Source organism: Empidonax traillii, unplaced genomic scaffold (genome assembly GCF_003031625.1).
Source record: "Empidonax traillii isolate 1590-97213 ecotype Southwest subspecies unplaced genomic scaffold, ASM303162v1 scaffold371:size713392, whole genome shotgun sequence".
Lineage (NCBI taxonomy): Eukaryota > Metazoa > Chordata > Aves > Passeriformes > Tyrannidae > Empidonax > Empidonax traillii.
The window spans coordinates 389737-409416 of NW_020955564.1; the positions used below are offsets into that span (position 1 = coordinate 389737).

At 37.7% G+C, this 19680-nt stretch overlaps 1 protein-coding gene across 6 annotated transcripts in view; it reads left to right on the forward strand.

Annotated features, from left to right (window-relative positions):
* The window catches only part of GREB1 (growth regulating estrogen receptor binding 1), a 91145-nt gene extending 71767 nt beyond the window's left edge, over positions 1–19378 (forward strand). For 5 of the 6 annotated variants that reach the window (XM_027892834.1, XM_027892833.1, XM_027892832.1 and 2 more), the window contains 11 exons: positions 1847–1949; positions 3009–3167; positions 5546–5688; positions 6444–6605; positions 7705–7909; positions 8706–8880; positions 9841–10059; positions 13371–13506; positions 14048–14248; positions 15841–15979; positions 17648–17811. In XM_027892834.1, the coding sequence (XP_027748635.1) occupies positions 1847–1949; positions 3009–3167; positions 5546–5688; positions 6444–6605; positions 7705–7909; positions 8706–8880; positions 9841–10059; positions 13371–13506; positions 14048–14248; positions 15841–15979; positions 17648–17811 (1806 nt within the window). Of the gene's footprint in view, positions 1–1846; positions 1950–3008; positions 3168–5545; positions 5689–6443; positions 6606–7704; positions 7910–8705; positions 8881–9840; positions 10060–13370; positions 13507–14047; positions 14249–15840; positions 15980–17647 lie in introns of all 6 variants that reach the window. The other variant, XM_027892831.1, reaches the window with a different exon arrangement.
* The last annotated feature ends 302 nt before the right edge of the window (positions 19379–19680 follow it).

Here is a 19680-nt window from a genome sequence, read left to right on the forward strand (position 1 = left end):
TTTTCCCTATCATTTTTTTTTTTTTTTCCCCCAAGTATGGAATAGGCCTCCTGTTGACACTCTGTACAGAAAAATAACATGATTTTGATAGAATAAAATTTTAATGGATATCAAAAAGAAAAAGTAAGGTTGTCACTCTGTTATTCTGCTGACATTTCTAAGTATATACTTCAAAAGATTGGGAATTAATTTTTACATAGATACCTGTTATCGAAGGAACAGGTTGTGTGCTTTTAACAAATGATCTCTTATTTGTTTGAAATCAGGGAACTGTTACTTTGTCAGGTCACCCTGTGTTTAATGAAATGACCATCAGAGGCGCTTTAAAAGAGTATGTTCAGAAGAGAATATAAAGGTAATCTCAGATTACCTTTATATGAGAGAAAACAAATGACATTATTTTCTTTCTTTGCCTCAGGTGTGGAAAGATAAGATGGTTTTGTTTTAGTTCACCAACCAGTAGCCATTGCAGGCAAGTTTAGAACTTTTTTCCAGACTCAGAAGAAAACTCTCCTTAGTCTCAATGGATTTTACATAAAAACTCAAACTGCAAATTAGAAACAACTGGTCCATGGTATCATTTCCTCTACTCAAAGTCCCTTTTTTTTATTGTGTTACTCTTGGATAACAGAGAGTTGTGTGCTGACATTTGACCCTCAATAGGAATAATGGTACCCTTATGCACTCTTTGCAAGCAACTGTTTAAAATGGTTTGTTAGGAACAATAGATAATGTATAAAACAAGTGTTTGATCTCTTTCTTTGAATTCAAAAGCCCCTTTCTCAAATGTTGAGAGAAGATGAAAATTTTGCTTGACATAGTTAGAAAATAGTAACTTTAGTACTTTATTTAGTAATGTTACAGCCTGTGCTTCTGTCATATCCTAGCAGTAATGGAAGTGAAGCTGGACTTTCAATTCAGTAGTAATGTAGATTTAATCCAAAATCTGATGCCACTTTGTGAAATAAAACCGTTGCAGCACAATGTCTTGTAACTGATCTATGTTACCCTTCCCTGTACAGGTGACACACATACAGTCATGGTTTGTAAAGCTGTCTGCTTAGATATGGCCTTATTTACTTGATCTTATCATCAGCAAACTACATGTCAAAGACACAGAACAATCTACTGAGTAGATAATTGACTGTGGCTTATACCTTCCAAAGATACTATTTAGTGTAATGAAGAGAAAATTTATGTAGTTTGTTGGTGGGGTAAAAAAGAAAGGAGAAAGTTTTAATCTTCAGATAATTTTAAAATGGACTTTTAGAAGGTAATTTTAAAAGAGTGGAAGGGAAATAATGTATTTTCAGCACAGGAGGTGGAACAACACAGTTTGCACATACCATGTCCTTCAGGAGTGGAAGTGGCCTGCACAAGCTCTCCCAGAGATCCGTGTCCCACTTTGCTCCTCGGGATAGTCAGTGTATTTCACCAGTACACAGTGAGCTGGTAAATTATATGAAAATAAAAATGTTGCGTTAATTCTTTAATTATCTTGTAATTTGAGGATGTTTTATTCAACATTTTAAAAGTTTGAATGGATTTTTTAAACGTTCATTGTCTAGGTAGAAACTGTAACATCAGGAGAGAAAGTTCTTGTTTGTGGGTGTGTAATTAGACCTGTGATACAAAATACATTTTCCAAACTAGGCTCCTGCATAGAGAGAAGGAACTGTTGAGCAGTAAGTTTTTAATGTCTGCAAAGTAATATACAAATACAGAGATCTGCAACCACTGAATATTAATATTCAGTTTCACTGCAGCTGCCATTTCCAGATATGTGGAAAAATAATGTTAAAAAATTAAAGTTTACTTCTGTATTTTCCAATATATTTATTTACAGATAGGGAAGACAGGTGCCTATCTGCAGTTCCTCAGTATTTTGTCCCGAATGCTGATCAGACTGACAGAAGTGGACGTTTATGATGAAGAAGAAATCAACATTAGTAAGTTCCTGATATAAAAATATTCTGTAGCGAATAAAGCATTGTTATGCTACATTGAAACATAGTCTGTATATTCTGTGCCCTTCACCTTTGCAATTAGTTTACATTATTGAATTATTGTAAGAAAAATTTTCTGTGATCTTCAACTGATACTTAAGAATATTTTATTATTTTACTCATCATTTAGAGTTTAGTCTTCCTCTCAGTAAGAAAGTAACAAACCTCTGTTTTTCTTGGGAAATGATCAACTGAATTTATGCATATTAAATGATATCCAGTCACTGAGATAGAATTGAAATGAACTTTTGTGGTAAAGTATATAAAAAGAATCAGTGAAATTTTGGCAGATTTATACCATGAGGACAAATGCCATAGATTGTAAGACTACATGAGGGAAGAAAGCTTCTGCTCTCTAACAGCTAATTTTAGTTCAAACTTCCTTTATTTGCAGTATAATATTCCCCTGTGTTTCTAGATGTATTTCTGTAACAAAGGGCTGGACTACACAGAAAAACACAGGTGATATTTTATGGACTATATGTAATTCTGCACTAAATGTTTGCCCACAGTCAGCCCTGCAGACTCTCAAGTAGGTGTTACCTCTGATCTGCCTCCGTCAGACCCTGGCTGAAAGATGTTAGTGATTTTACTGTGGGAATGTGCCTCAGCTCTTGTCTCTGAGGGCTTTTTGGGGCAGTACCCAGGAGTCATCCTCCACAGTGAGCTGTGAAAGAGAAAGAGGCAGCTATCCCCCAAGGTTTATGGGAAAACCTGTGGAAAAAGTGGCCCATCTGTTAGTGGAGAGGCTTATGCAAGCAACACTTTGTATTTTTGGTAGGATTTTAGAGAAAACTTGCAATCAGGACATGAAGATAAATTTTAAAAGGCAGAGTTGCATTGAGGTATGAGGTACATTTTTGCAAAGGTGCATAGTAATATTGCTTCATTAGAATAATGAAAGCAAAACTGAAGAAGGAATAATAGACACAGCAAAACCATCTGCAGCAATATAAAGATCTTTAAAATTTTATGAATTCTTGTTTTTCAATAATATGATAGACATAAAAGAAGAATCTGATCAATACTACCATCAGCCTGGAGATATGTGGCCAGATTTGGAGACATTTAAGAAGATGCCTTTTGACTACACTATTCATGATCCGAAATACGAAGATGCAAGTCTGATTTGTTCAAAGCTTCAGACTAAAAACAGCGAAGGTCAGAATTTTAAAGATCTAGATTGGTACACATGCATGTATTTATTTGCTGTTAATATAAGAATCCTGTTAAACTTTCAAGCAGAGTTAAAATGTCAGAATTTCACTTGACAAAGTAATAGTGAAAAAAGATTACAAGTTTGCCAGATTAAGTACCAGAGTATAAGCCTTATAAATGTTTTATGGAATATTATATGGGTAGTCTTTAATTTAAAAAGTTCTAATTCCACATACATTTGTGTATTTGAATGGTTTAATATAGTAGCCTTGTCCTGCTCTGTAGCAGTGAAGTGACTTATGTGGGTAAAGGTAGCTATTTACTTAAAAGTGTTTATAAGTACATTTTTTTAGGTTTCGGTCTAGTTTTGGAAAGCATGAGATGCATATGTCCAAATGTAGATTCCTGGAATATTGTGTCAATTAGTCCTCTGAATTATCCAGCTGGACATACACAAGCCCATGGGACTGGGTAGGATATATCCAGGTATGCTGAGGGAGATGGCCAGCATTGTTGTGAGGCTACTGTCTGTTATTTTGAAAAGGTAATGGCAATTGGTGGAGGTTCCTGATAGATGGAAAAAGGAAAATGCCATGCCCTTCCTCCACAGGACAGAGGGAGGACTGAAGCAATTACAGCCTACTCAGCCTACCCTCGGTCCTCAAAACAATTATGGAACAAAATCTCCTGTAAGCCATGTCCAGACCTATGAAGGCGAGGAAAGTGACTGGGATCAGCTAGAATGGATCATCAGATGCAAATTGTGATTGGTAAACATGACTTCATTTTATGATGAGGTGACTGGCACTAGGGATGAAGGAAGAGCAGTGGCTTTATCTTGACTTCAGCAAGGCTTATTTCACTGTCTTCTACGATATCCATGCAGGCAAAACTGGATGGAGGTGGTTTGGATAAGTGGATTTTAAAGTGAGCAGAAAATTAGCTGGACCACTGAATTTAAAATGTGAGGAGTGTCGCCAATCTGACTGACAGCTGGATATCATGGCAATACTCAGAGACTGATAGGGAGACAAATGCTGTTTAAGATTGCCATTAATAACCTGGTCAGAGGAACAGAATGCAATGTCAGCAAGTTCATGGCTGGTACCAAGGTGGGGAAGGAGTCAATGTGCAGGAAGTTAACACTGCCACTCAGAAAGACCTTGGCAGGCTGGAGAAGTGGAACCTTCACAAATAAACCTCAGGAACAGGAACCTCATATAGTTCAACAAACATGCCCCTTGCACTTGGGATAGAATAATTTTTTTCAGCTGTGCAAGCTTAAGGTCAACTCTGTAGAGAGCAACTTTGATGAAGGGGATTTGATGGTCCTGGTAGATAACAATTTGAACAGTGTCACTAGCTCTCCATTGGGTTAATGGTTTAGTAATAATCTAGCAAACAGATCAAGGGAAGTGATTATTCTTCTGTGCTTGGCACATCCAAGAGCACATCTGGGTGTTCTGTCAAGTTTTTGCTTGCCTGTATGAGAAAGACATTGACATACAGAAGTGAGGCTAGTGGGTAATCCCCAAGATGTGAAGAAAATTGCAGAGAACTGGGTTGGTTTGATCTGGAGAAGTCTGTCAGGGTCATCTGAATGCTGTCTTCAACTTCCTAATGGGAACTTATAAACACATACTACTACAGATACACAGCATAAGGAGAAGAGACAGCAGATACAAATTGCAACATGAGAAATTACTAATAGATAGTATGAAAAGTATTTCCAGAATAAAAGTGGTCAAATCATGGAACAGGTAGCCTTGAAAGATCATGGAAACTCCCCTCTTGGTGATTTTCAAAACCTGACATGACAAGGAACAGCCTTGAACAACCTGATCTGATGCTGAAAATCTGAGTGAAAGGTGATATAACAAAGTCCTTTTCAGCAGAAATTACACCTCATCTTCCTTCAGTCTCTCACAAAGGAGATCCTTTTAAAAAATATGGAAGTGAACTAAAGAGCAACATCACTAAATTGCCAAGTTCATTTCACATAATGTATGGTGGTTTCTGTCACAGAATGGCAAATGTCATAAGGCTCTTTTTTACTATTTATTACTTTTGTACATTCAACAATAGCAACAGCAACAAAGATAATTTTAATAACGTGGCTTTGCCTATACGTCAGCCTTATGTAAAATCTGTACAGAATTATCATAATCATGAATTTGCAGATACATGTTTGTAGTTTCCTTTGCTGTACATAACAGTTTATAAACATACTATTCTTAGAATGAATCCATAGTTTGTTTTGTACATGTTTAATATGGCCATTTTTCCTAGAAGCTGACTATGGTGACAGAAACAGTTTGTCACAAGGGAATACATTCTAGGCTTTAATATATATCTTAAAGTTGTTTCCTTTTTTTTAATAGACAGATCAATGAGCAGGAGGCAGGAGGATATGTATACATGCCGTCAAACAACTAGGATGAGATTGTCCAAGTATGCAGCATATAACACCTACCATCACTGTGAACAGTGTCATCAGTACATGGGTTTCAATCCTAGGTACCAGGTAAAGATTTCCAGAAGTTATTCTGCAGATCAGAAGCTGAAGCAGACACAACCTATACATAATTTGTATACATTCACTGTATTAAAATTGGCTTAGAAATTGTATGTGTCTGATTTACAGAGTTTGTTATTTCTTGAGGTTTGCCTGCATTAACTAGACTGCAGGTTTGGCAACATCAGAGGACTGATTCCTGCCTCATTTACACTAGTTTATTCAGTGCTGTAATCTATATGTATACTTACCAGTTAAAAGGACTTTCCCAGCAATCTTTTCCCACTGGGACTTGCTTATATTTTCACCTGGGTGAGTGTAACAGGTGCTGCTTCTGATACAGGAGTAGTGCAGCATAGAATAGTCTATACATGATATGCAACTTGTCCTTCCTCAGAGTAACCCTCTAATTTCCTGCCTCTTAGTGTGTGAGGAAGAAGGTGTCAGCAATGCAAATACTGGTTTTTATGTGTCAGTATTTCTGAAAACCAAAGAGTGACCTGTAAGTATTTGTGCCATCTGCAAGACTAAGCTGAAACAATGGTTTTAAAAGAGGAAACAATTCACTGTGGTTTCTTTTAGTGTAAGCTCTAGTCTGGGTGATATTGCTTAACACCTGTGAATAACAAAGTAAAATCTAAACCATATCATAAGTGATTTTAATCTGTTCAGCAATGTTATAAATGTATATAAATGTATTTAAACTACACCGAGATCTTGTAGTTTGACTCTAACTGGAATTATCCTATTTTTCCCATCTTTAGCTTTATGAGTCCACTCTGCATGCATTTGCATTTTCCTATTCTATGCTGGGAGAAGAGATCCAGCTGCATTTTATCATTCCAAAATCAAAGGAGCATCATTTTGTCTTTAGCCAACCAGGAAGACAACTGGAAAGCATGAGGCTACCACTAGTCACAGATAAGGTAGATGGATAATCATATTTATGGCCATATATGGGAGAGAGACACCACCAATTTTAAAATTTGTTGAATTGGTATTCTTTATACTTCTACTCCCGCTGTCAAGAGATAATGAAGATGTTCTTATACTAAGCTTGTTTCCCCTCTCAAATCTTCGTTCGCGAAGCCTAGCCATGATACTAAGCTTGTACCTTCTCCCAGAAAGGGACACATGAAACAAAACTTTCTAGCCACCATGTCTCTTTTGCTCATTATCAAGGTTAATCCTTTGGTATATGGCAACGCAGCATCAACTGTGCAATGTGAGGATGAAACCTTCCCCAGCCAGTAACCTTGAGCTTGGCTAAATGGTCAGAACTGTGCACTGGATCCTCATGGATTCTTTTCCTGCTTCTGCCACTGACCTGATTTGAGGCTTTGCCAAAATAGTTTATTTTTCCTTTACTTCTTTTTCTGTTCAGTTCTTCCCAAATTGTGCCTGCAAAATTTAAAAATGCTGTGGCATATACACCTATATTAATAAATCATTATAAAATATTTTTCTTGATCCACTTTAAATTGCCTTTTCATGAATTCCACTGGCATCAAATCCACCATTTTGTGCTTTGGCAGTTTTAAATCTGGAGTACTTAATTGTGAGGACTTTAGAGAGTGTCTGTAAAGAGGCACATTTTCATTCTGGGTCTTTAATGACATTGGTAGCAACCAGGCTAAAAAAAAGTTTCCCAGTCCTGGATATCTGTAGAAACGGGGTTTTTACTGTACTACCAAGCTTGGAAACACCTATTGACTTTCAATGCCTTCGAGTTTAGGAGCTGGCCAGCCAGAAGAGTTTTATGTCATTTGGACCTAAATCCTTTTTCAGATCTAGTCTCCAGGTCCCTGTGCACTTGGCAGGTCAAGGTTAGCAGTCTCGTCCACTCCACCACACTCTCATCAGTTGAGTAAGCTAAGTGATTGAGTTTTCTTTCGCCCAGCTCTTATAAAACTTATTTTCCTATCAGTGACAGTGAATCTGATTTATTCTCCTGAAGAATCTGTTTCTCTTTCTCTATTCTCTCTTCAGGTTAATACAGAAACTCACATTTCTTTTTACTTACAGAGTGAAGATTATATAAAAAGTCCCACTTTTACTCCCACCACTGGTCGTCATGAACATGGACTTTTCAATTTATATCATGCAATGGATGGAGCCAGTCATTTGCATGTTTTAGTTGTTAAGGAATATGAAATGGCCATATATAAGAAGTATTGGCCCAACCACATCATGCTTGTTCTTCCAAGTATTTTCAACAGTGCAGGAGTAGGTAGGTATAACAAAAAGTTCTAAGAAATGTGGACACACAACTTGAACCCTTGAGGTGTTGTTAATCAAGAGTGAAATGTAGATATGCATCTTGTAACTAGCATGCCTGATCTGGAGATTTGGATTCCCTCTAGAAACAGTGGGTCACAGCTGAAGATGCAGTTCACTTAATCCAGGTCACCTAAAGCAAACTTGATGAATTGCACCCTAGAAATGTTTACTCTCTTCTATGGAAGCTGAGGGAGCATTAACTCAGATGGAGTGACTGACTCTGCTTCCTCGTGGAAATAAGTTATGTACTATTTGCATGGGCAGTGATGCACTGATTAGGTACATCCTTTATGTATGTTCTGCTAATACAGCATCTATGCAACATTCAGCCTTTTTTTGTGCTGCTGGAAGAACTTACACACAGCAGTAGTGACAAAAATTCAAGGTAGATCATCAGGGAAAATCCCCTGTGTCATTCAGCTGTTCAGTCAGCATCTCTAGCTGTTTGCACTGAGAGATGCTAGTGGACCCAAATATCTGTCAGGTAAAAAGAATTAGTCACTAAACCCTTAAGGCACTAGCAAAAAAGTCAGAGTTAATTTTGTATGTGTCTCAGTGTGATTCTGTAAGTCATTTTCTTGGAAAGTGACAAAATAAGTTGGCTCTGGGGAGTGTTGGGGTGTTAAAATCTTCAAAGTGGTTTATACCCTTATCTGCAGAAACACTCACTTCAAAAGGCTTCCAAACTAAAAGATAACAATTTCTGCCCCTTCTTTTAATCTGATGGTTTATGTCCTTGGTTTCAGGTGCTGCACACTTCCTGATAAAAGAGCTGTCTTATCATAACCTGGAGCTCGAACGAAATAGGCAGGAGGAGCTGGGCATAAAACCCCAGGATATTTGGCCTTTCATTGTCATTTCAGATGACTCCTGTGTTATGTGGAATGCAGTGGAAGTTGACTGTTCAGGAGATAGGAAGAGGTAAATAGAGTAATACATGCTTTTTCAGCTGATCATTTTAAATATTTCACTGCATATGATTTTGAAATTATGTTTAATGTACTACAACTTCTACCCTGTACAAGCAGAGAATTATATCTGCCTAATGAGAGTAGATATCTAGATATCTGCATTTGCATTGCACATAATGTAATGCTTTTCATTTGGCCTGCTTTTCATTTCTGTCCTCTGAGGATTTACATGCCCTGCAGCCGTTGCTTCTTTGATTGATGCTGCTTCAATCTACAATTACCTGGAATGCAGATTTCAGGCTCTGTAAGCAATCCCTGGTATGTTGGACAAGCATGGACATTCACATGTACATTTTTCACCAGATTTTTCTAAGGAAGCTAAAAGACAATTCTCTGCAAACTGTGCAACTGATTTCCTTTGGCTCTTTCATCAGTCCCAATCTGTGTGGCTCCTTTATGAGTTTCCCAAATCCCCAAATGATTATTTTTGTTTTCATTACTTTGGACATTGTTTGTACTAATTTTATCTATTCCCAGAATGGTGCTATGCAGGATTTACAGCAAACCTTCAGAAAGAATGAAACTCAGTGAAAACTGAGGTTTGCACTGTAGGGGTGGGCTAGAAGGATCTCAATACTTTGTGCTTAATGTATGTCATAAAGTTAGCAACCCTCCCAGATTCATTAGAATATTATCTAGGTAACTTTAAAAGCTTACATATCTGAGTGAATATTTTGAAAGATCTAGACTAAGTTTCACATCTGTCATACCAGTCCCCACCACACAAGCACCAGTTAATCATAGGTTTTGAATAGAGAGACAAAAAAATGCAGTAAAGTAAGACAACACTGGAGTTATCTACCTGATATCAGACCAACTTTCGACTGTTAATAAGTGCTCTTCAGCTGAATGAGATTCTGAATGTTCTCTGTATACTTTAAAATTAACACATTTTTCGTAATTATTGTAGTGACTATACGTGGACTGAAAGGAATGTTTCCTTGAAGCAAATCCTACAACATATTGAAGCAACTCCCAATGTTACTCATTATGCCTTAATTGGGATGAGAAAATGGTCCAGTAAAACGAACAGTGCTGAGATCAAGGAACCGTTCTCCTGTTGCCATGTGCATGATTTCATTATGCTGAATGTGGATCTGACACAGAATGTACAGTATAACCAGAACAGGTAAGTGAATCACTAGCACCTTTTGAATTGAGATAATGAACCAAGTGAAGGAAGTTTTACAAGAGCTCTTGTTTTTTTAGGGAGGTTGTGAATGACATGCAGACAGATTTTGTTTTCTTGTTAGTGATCCTGCCCAGGTTGCCAGAAGTTGAAAAAAGACATTAATTTCCATAGTTCCAAATAAAACAATGGTAGCTGAATTATAGGGTAGACATACTCAGCAGTGTGCCCTGAAGTACTAGTCGACTCCAAGTGACCTTTTGGTGAATTCTTTACTTCCTCTCCTGCCTGCTTATGTCCACTCCCTTCCAAATAAAACAGGGATGTATGGGTGAATGGTGCATAACCAAGTCTTGTTCTAACATGTAACAGGGATTTTTACCCTGAGTAGCACAACGCTGGAGTGCACCACATGTGTACTCATCAGGAAAATCAGAAAAAAAGCATAAATAAATCTTGTTAACATTGGTGGTTGTTTCTCACATTCAGCTGTCTCAGAAATCCCACTTTTTTATTTATTGTGCCACATAAGAGATCTCAGATTTTAATTTTTTCATACACAGAATCACCACAGTTACCAGAATGGTATTCACTGGGTACATAATCTCACAGAATTTAACTGATCTGTGTGTGTCATGGTTTTGCTGGTTCTTAGAAACTAAGCAGGAATTTTTCCCTTCCCCCTGCCCACTGCGCGGAGGAAATGTTTAAATGGGCGGTTAAGTAACACAAAAGGAGCTGCCCGTAAGGCCACATTCCTAGTTAATGGCCCTCAGAATCTTCCTTTTAGGGAAGGGGGAGGAGTTTCCTTTTTACTTTTTTTTCCCTCTTGTCTTCTGGGAAATGGGGGGAGAAGAAGTTCAGGTGGCTGCTGAACTGGAACAAGGTCAGAGGAGAGCTCGGAGTGGGTTTTATTCTCAGTCTGGCTGTCAGCTATGGATTCTGCTTGGATTTTCATTGGAGAGGAACTGTTTCAGGAGGTTTTTTCCCTTCCCCATTCCCATTTGTGCACATCAAACGGAGAGGGAAAAAATTACACTGCACGATTCAGTCAGCAGGACAGAGTGAGTCCCATTGGGGAGGACCTTTTTTTTGTTGTTTCTCTCCCTCCTCTCTCTCCCCTTTCCCAGTGTTGCGGGGAGAAGGGAAACCCATTTTCGGTTTCTCCAACACACCCTGGAGGGTGTCACCCCACATGGCAAGTGGGGTGTAATGACCAGTAATCCCAACCAATAAAGCACTGCAGGCTCTACATTTGCAGTGATCCAACAGTGCCCCATGGTAACTGGCACAGGACACTACAAGCTCTGCGTCTCCAGTGATCCAACAGCACCCCCTGTTAACTGTGGTTAGAATTACACCAAAGGGTGAAAACTGAACTGTTTACCTTTTTTTCCTGTGTTTGTTTATTGGTTTGTTTTGAAGGGGATTATTTGTGGGTATAGAAGTATTGTTTGGTTGTTTTACTTGTTTTCTTTTGTTTTTACTGCCAATTCACATATATCTTTTAATAAAGGGCTGTTATTTTTCCTTTTTCCACATTTTTTTCCCCTCAATCAGAGCCTCTTAATTTCAGATTTACAATTGCTTAGAGGGAGGAGTTTGGGTCTTCCTCATAACTCATCCTCAGCAAAACATCTGTGTCTCATTTAAACTGAGACAGTGTGAAATAGACTGTGGTTTTGGCCCCACTTTTGGAGGACAAGAGTTTATTACAACAGAATGAAGTATATATCACTAGAAATGGAATTCACTTGTCTAAAGCTGGACCTCAGAATATGCAAGATGTCCATATGAGGCTGGCAGGTCTGACATGAAATCTACACGTGTTTTTCTCTAAGCTAGATGGGACATCTCAGGTAATCTAAAATGGCTCTACACATCTAGACTTAGGTAACTGAATTCAGTCACTGGGCTTCTCAGAACTCTTCTAACTCAGGAAGATACCTTTTGAAGTCCAAGTTTGCTTGGAACTGCAGGGAAGCATTCTACTTTCATTATTCTATGGATAAACAGATGATCTCTATTTCTATTGTCACCAGCCTGACACTTCGAAACAGCATTTTAAAGTTGCTCCCTAGTGCGTCTCCTAGTACCTAACTATGCTCCCAGGCTGCCTAACTGTATTGCCTTATGAAGCATTATGAAGGGCTAATGGAGACAATGACAATAAAGCAAAGTGATATGAGTACAGGCAGCAATGTTAAAATGTCAGGAATGCCAGATCACACCACCCGTTTCCTGCCTGTGTCTTTAAACCACTTGTGGCTCATCCTAATCCTCTGTGTGGGTGCTGTTGAGCCTGAAGTGTCATATGACATTCCAAGCCTGGGCTGGCAAGGAAAAAGGTATATTTTAAAACACAGAAACACTAACAGTAAGGGATATGAAATAACCATGTAGATATTGCTAAGATCAAAGACAAATTTTTAAAACCCCGTAATTAAATGCCACGTTTCTCACTTATTTTAACTGTTGTACTGATTGCTCAGCTCTCTTAAATTAATGCCCTGAATGTCAATCCAATGATTCTGCACATCATCCTGTTTCCTTTGTAATAAATACTGTCAAAATGGAGAACTGACTCACAATTTTCCAAAGACAAGAGTATTTGAATTTAGTCAAAAATTTGGGAATTTACCTTTTATCCTGTTCCATCATAATGTTTGAATGAGTCAGATTTAGCTCACAGATGTTTGGCCTCATTCTGTTTAATTTATTCCTGTGTCTTTACAGTTCTCTTGTATTAAGAAAAGACTCCTTGTCTTCAAATAGTTTTCATCTCTAACATAAAGTGGCATTATTTCTGTAGAGGCACATTGAAAAAATTACTGGATATTCATATTCTGATGGCAAAATGAGTAGTCAGGTACTTACATGCATTTGACAAATCAAATGTAGGGCCTCATCCATTTCCTTGGAAGTTGAAGAAATCAATTTCCTTGACCTTATTTGGAGTAGTAACCTATGTAGCAAATTTCTATGACTGCATTATTGTAGTAAAAGGCAAAGAAAGTATTTTAACTCCTAGGTATTTTCCTGATGATTTACTGCCTTTCACTTTATATTTCTGGTCCTTTCCCTCCCTAAGTGCTTCCCTCCCTCAGTCTGATCTTCTTGAACTCATTCTAGCCTAGTCTATTATTACAAAGCTGAAGCCTCTTTCCCTGCCTAGTAGGCACTGGTGGAGGGTCTGTATGTTTGACACCTGTCCTTTCTATGGTGCTGATCAAAGACCCTGAGTGCTTGTATTTTTGTCAGTGTGTTACAAGAAACATTCCTCTGACCTGCTATGATTTTATTCTTTCCAGATTTATGTGTGATGATGTTGACTTCAACCTGCGTGTCCACAGTGCTGGCCTTCTCATCTGTCGGTTCAATCACTTCAATGTAATGAAAAAGCAAATTGCAGTAGGAGGACAACGATCCTTCCACATAAAGTCTAAGGTGGGAACTAAGACCTCTGATTCATTGTTGTTAAAATTCTGTTTTCCTTTTTCTGTACCTTTTATCTAGGAGACCTGAAGTATTTTGGTGCGTTTACTGTTGCCAGTAATGGGGTATGTCTGCCATGTGGGGCTTTTTTAAGTTATTTATTTATGAAATCCACAATATTCTTGTTAAGAATGCACCTGTCCTTAAAAATTTTACTTTAAACTTTGAAAAACACCTAAGTGTCTCTTTATGATCCAAGTAACCACTCACTGTGTTTTTTATCCACAGCTATTGAATTGCTCATCTTTGTGTGACTTCATATGTAGGAGTACTTTGAGTTCAAAGAAGAAATCTCAAAGACTACAAATACAAATATAATTCTGTGACTGTCGGAAACTTTTCTGATGGCAGACATTTTTGGCTCAATGATTTTGCTTGTTATATAAATCTTAGATTTTTAGGGTAGAGATATGTTTTATATAAACCAAAATTCAGAAAAGTACAACTTGATTGATCAAGATTGATCTGTACCAGAAATATTTTTTCCTCATAGGTATCTGACACTCCAGTTTCAATCTCCCCTGCTCAGTACATTTGTGCTCCTGACAGCAAGCACACCTTCTTGGCAGCACCTGCTCAGCTGCTCCTTGAAAAGTATCTCCAGTATCACAGCCATCGCTTCTTCCCTCTCTCATTGAAGAATTATAGCCATCCAGTGCTGTCTGTGGACTGTTACCTTAACTTAGGACCACAGGTACTGAACAAAATAATCTTCAAGCAGCTCTAGAAATTTATAGGGTATGTTTTGGATGGGTTTGCTGATACATTTCTTAATAATAGTTATACAGCATTTAAAGAAATAGGAATTAGATCCCTATAATGTTAAAATCAAATTTTTAGTCCCATAGAGATATTGTTAGAGGCTTCAACCAAAGTGCATGGAGAACAATCCCAGATTTGTCCTAAATACTACCATAATCTGTGGATTATAGTAGATTTTGAATTATTACAGAGCACATTTTTCTTTAAGAAGTGTTTTCTCAATCTGCTATAATTTGTCTCTTTCTACAGCAAATTTTTTCCATAAGAGGATTTTGCAAATACTAGGTAACCCTTAGAAAGCACTTTAAACAATATTTTAGTTCACTTTTGAGTGATAAGATGAACAGAGAAGCAAATACAAAAAACCCAGTCAGAATGGCAGAAGCTGACATTAGATCTCAGGAGCTGTTGGCTCTGATGAGTTTGAATCTAAAGCCAAGGTCACACTTCAGCTCAAATGTAGGTTGATTAGAAGTGTGATACTAGGGTGGTGTTGTTCATGAGAGAGAAACTGTTTTTACCTGTTCACCTGACTTGAAAACTAAATGAAACTCAGTCTTGCTGGGTTTACTAAACTTCTTTACCAAAGTAAAGCTGTGTAATGAGCTTCCCGTATATGCTGCTCCCAGAACAATTTGAACTATATCTTTTAATTTTCTTTCTGGCTAAGCTCTTACAGGCCTATGTTCTCACCATATTTAGGAAAACAAACTATGGAAGAGTGTTGTATTGCTAGTCTTCCTCCATTGCATACTTTCAGGTCTAACCCATTTGGCAGATGAAATGAGTTCAGTTTGCTTCTGGAATTGTTGACTGAGCTGGAATATGTACAATAGGATTGAAGGAATATGGAACTGATATACTGGGACAGTCTCACTTGCTGTTGTTCAGCCTTCCTCCACTGAATAAGGCTGATTTATGCCAGATGAGGATCTACCCCATCTACGTAGTACAGTGGCACTTTGGAAGTAAAGCCATGTGTGGAAGATTTCTTAATTTAAATTTTTAAATCCTGAAACAGTGCTATAAATATTCTCAGTTCTTAGTGGATGTTTAGAGTCGCCATAAAAACAAACTAGACAAGAGGAAACCTTGTGCATTCATGTGTATGTCCAACTCTACTGACTTGAGTAACCCTATTGCGATGTAAATGAAAATTGGAATTTATAAAGGTTCTTTTCATGTCTGACTGCATGGTTACTCTATTTACTCACATAAAAATAAAATTTGCTCACAGCATTATGGTTGTGGGGAGCTAGAGTTACTGCAGCTTTCAAACTCACATCTAAACCTCATGATAATAATAGTAATAAATAGTAACAACTAATACATATTTATAAATAGCGCTTTATATATATTTGTAATAAGCAGAGGGAGGTTTTGGAAGGAACTATACATCTCACAATATTTGGAGTTGGAAAGCAAGTCTGAATTTGAATCAGGTGAAAATACTGAAAGCTTGATATCAAGTCTTAGCTTTAAGCTTGAAAAATGCTGATTTTTTTTCCATCCTCTCTCAATCAGATTGCAGTTTGCTATGTGAGTTCTCGGCCTCATTCTTTGAACATCAGTTCCTCTGGTTTGACGTTCAGTGGTCTCCTGCTGTACCTCTGTGACTCCTTTGTTGTAGCTAGCTTTTTGAAGAAGTTTCATTTTCTTAAAGGTGAGCAGCAATACCTTTATTACAAAGAATTAGATGACAGGGTCTCTGGCAACCTCGGGAAAGCCCATTTTATATGAAAATATCTATACATATTTATGTATATGCATGTATTTATATTTGTATTTATATGTCCCACCCAACTTTGATGCTTGATCATGCTGGTTCTGCACTGTAGTAAACTGGTATGTAACAGTGCTATAAGTTCTGCAGATTTCTAAATGGGGAGGAATGCTGGATCCATATCATTCTGCCTAGTGTACATACACAACTCCTTACTTTATGTTTGTAAACTCAGTATTGAAGGTTTTTGAAGGAACCATTTACATATTGTGTTCTTCCAGATTTTCTAATTTATGATAGAAAACGAGTGATTGACAAGCCTCTATCAAAGTCTATTTACTATTTTTGGAAATAGAAGCTGACTCATTTAAAATGTATTTCTAATAACCAGTTTCTCCATGTAATTCTAATGATGGTGTATAGCAGTGGTGACAACTAACTTCCACTTGGATTGCAGGCAGTCACATTGCAGACTTCTTTTGTATCATTCTGCTACTATCTTAGGCGTTTAGTGCTCTGGGGATTTGTTTCACTCACAGCTATAACTGTCACTGGAAGAAGAACACCTTGGTTAGTGCCTCTTGAAACAGGCAGAGCTGTTATGAACTGCTGTGTTCTCTGTTGCAGTTAACACAGAGGCTATCAGTCAGTCTTATTTTGCATAAACCAGGCAATTTTTATAGCATGTAGCACAAAGTATATTTGCTTTGGGATTTCTCCATCTCCCCCGGCAGTTTACTTGATTTTCAAACCTGCCACATAAGCACTAGACACCACATGACTGTCAGTCTTGTTTCTTTTTAATTATATTCATAGGATTGGGGTTTTTTTGTCTTGGGCATTTACACTTACCTCACTGTCTCTCATTCAGATTACTGAATGCTGTTGAGGTAATTATTACATCTCAATTGAGTGTTTTTCTCAGAAGCCAGGAAGTCACACAAGCAAGTTAAAATGGTATCAGCATGTCAGTCAGGGCATTTAATATTTTTTAAAATTAATATTATAAAATATGATATTTTTTACTTTGGCATTTTGGGCTTGCCTGTGCCCATAGCCACACAGACCAGAGTCTTTGTTGCCAGCACGTTAGCTTACCAATACAAAAACCACTAAAAGTTAATGATTAGTTATAAGGCCATATTTAGACAATTGCTGGCCAGCAAAGCACAAAGAGCTTAGTCAGCCATCACAGTGGTTGACTTGAGTGTTTTGCTGAGTGAGGGTTTCACTCAACAAAGGTAATGATCAGAAGGGCTAGAACAGGAATGGATGTAGGGCTTTATCTTGTTTGCTGCCAGGATGCATCACTACCTCCTTAGACCTAGCTGTTTTACCCTTCCTTAACCTAAAGAGTAGGGAAAGTACTGTTAGTCCTGTTTACTAGGTGAATACTAGGTACCTCAAGTTACACAAGAAGATCCCTACAAACACAAGCTGAACGTGGCTCCCCTCAGTCCTACTACAAGTGGCTTCATTTTCTCCCAAGCCCGTTTGTAACTCTTGATGTGAAAGTGGTGGAGTCCTACGTGCCAAAGGGTGGTGGGAACTGGGGGATCTGAGAATGAAGGGAATACTCATGTGAGTTCCTTTTAACTGTTTGCTTAGGTGCCACCCTGTGTGTGATTTGTCAGGACCGCAATTCTCTTCGCCAGACTGTTGTCCGGCTGGAGCTGGAAGATGAATGGCAGTTCCGACTGCGGGATGAATTCCAGACTGCCAACGCAAAAGAGGACAGGCCACTTTTCTTCCTGACTGGACGACATATTTAATTGAAAAGAGACACATTTCCTAAATGAAACAAGAGACTAGTTGCTACCATCTCATGAAATTACTTTTGAGAGCCTCTGCTTTCTGAATAGAAACAGGGTTGTTTTTCATAGTTTATTAGAATGATATATAATCAGACAATTTAAGCTTATATTTCCAAATCTTTAAGTGACTTTTCTAATTTAATTGTCTGATGGAAGTCATTCCTAATTTCTGAAAGAAACACAGAGATTTACTACTCCACATGGTGGAAATAATTTTGGATCAGAAGCGAGGTCAATGAGTGCACTTCTTCTGTGACAAAAAAGACCAGTGCAAGTTCATAAGGAGAAGTTTTAGGAAACTTTTTGTACATTCCAGAAATAGGAAATGTAAATTTAGGAGCAGATTTTGGTTTACAAGTCTTATTTATCTAACAGTTGGCACAGGGCAACAGGAATTGTTACAGTTTTGTCGTATATTGCTACTGATTGATCCAGGTAGGATTTTTATATGAAGATTTGTAAAGTATATTTCTTTAATAGTAGGAACTCAGTTGGAGCTTTACTTTTTGGAATAGTTGCCACACTGGGTAGTTTTACCATGCAGGACCCTTGGAATAGAATCATAATAATATTTCTGGGTTTATTAGCATAAGGAAGAGAGTTAAGAAGGGAAATATTAAAATGAGATCTGAACATTTAAACCTGAAACTGATATTAACTTGAGTAACTGAAGACATCGAATGGTAAGACTAATCTGCAAGTGACTTACTACATCTAGAACAGTGGTGGTTTGTGACTGAATTTTTGAACTGGCTGCAGATTTCAAGCTGGGCCCAGTGCCCTCAGGAAAGCAGATGAGATGGTTCTAAAACACTCCCAATACACTTTCTGGGGATATTTTCTTGCCAAGGTACCTCAAAAGAGTGAGAAAATGGAGATAACATTGCTGAGAAATTCATGTGAAAATCTAAAAAGATGTTCTAGAATGGCACTAGGCATCACGATGTTTCATACACTCTAAATGTGAAATCAGTGATCACCGTCTTTGTCTAATTTTTGGAAATACTGTCTAAGTTGCAAACTTCCTGTCTGTCTGTATAGAATCAGTGTTAATTTCACTTGTTGAGGTGTAGGAAGGAAGGGTATAGACATTGTTAGTTAATATTTGGGCTGGCCTTTCTTGCTGGATACACCAGTGGAAGGATCATTGATTTTATACTGATGAAATGCTATCAGGTCACTGAGCCCATTAAAATACTGTCCTTGAAATGCAGACATCAGTATGACTATGCCAAAGAGCTCATTTAGGTTCATTTGCAGAGAAAATGTAAGTTGTGTAATTTTGAGAGATGTGGATTTCTATCTACAAGGTAACTGTTAGCAATCAGTGTGTTTCTATATATCGTTGTCCTTGCTTCAAAGTGAGAATTCACTTTAAGTTTTGGGAAGGAAGGTGAGCATTGTCCTATGTAAATAGTAGTACCTGTTCAGTTTTCACCAGTTGATTAGTTAATTTAAACTTTTTTAAAGAAGTGTGGCATTTATGTCTAATCCATCCTTTATAAATAAAGTTCATGCTGCATGGCCATCTGTCTCGGTGATGTACAGGACCAACAAGTACACTTTTGTAGTGGGGAAAAACAAAGTAAAAAGATCGGTTGAAAGGAGTTAATATAATTAAGCAATGACCTGAAATGATCAAGAGAAAATACAATACTGCTTAGTGGCCTACAGCATACCATAGCCTGAAAGATACAAGAGTTTTTGCAAGACTCAGATCTAAAGACAGTGGGTTGAAATCTCCTTTCCTGTAACCAAATATTTAAATAACTTATACCAAGTGTCTGTTAACTTTTCCTGTGTTTTAGATCTGAGATTTGCTTTGCC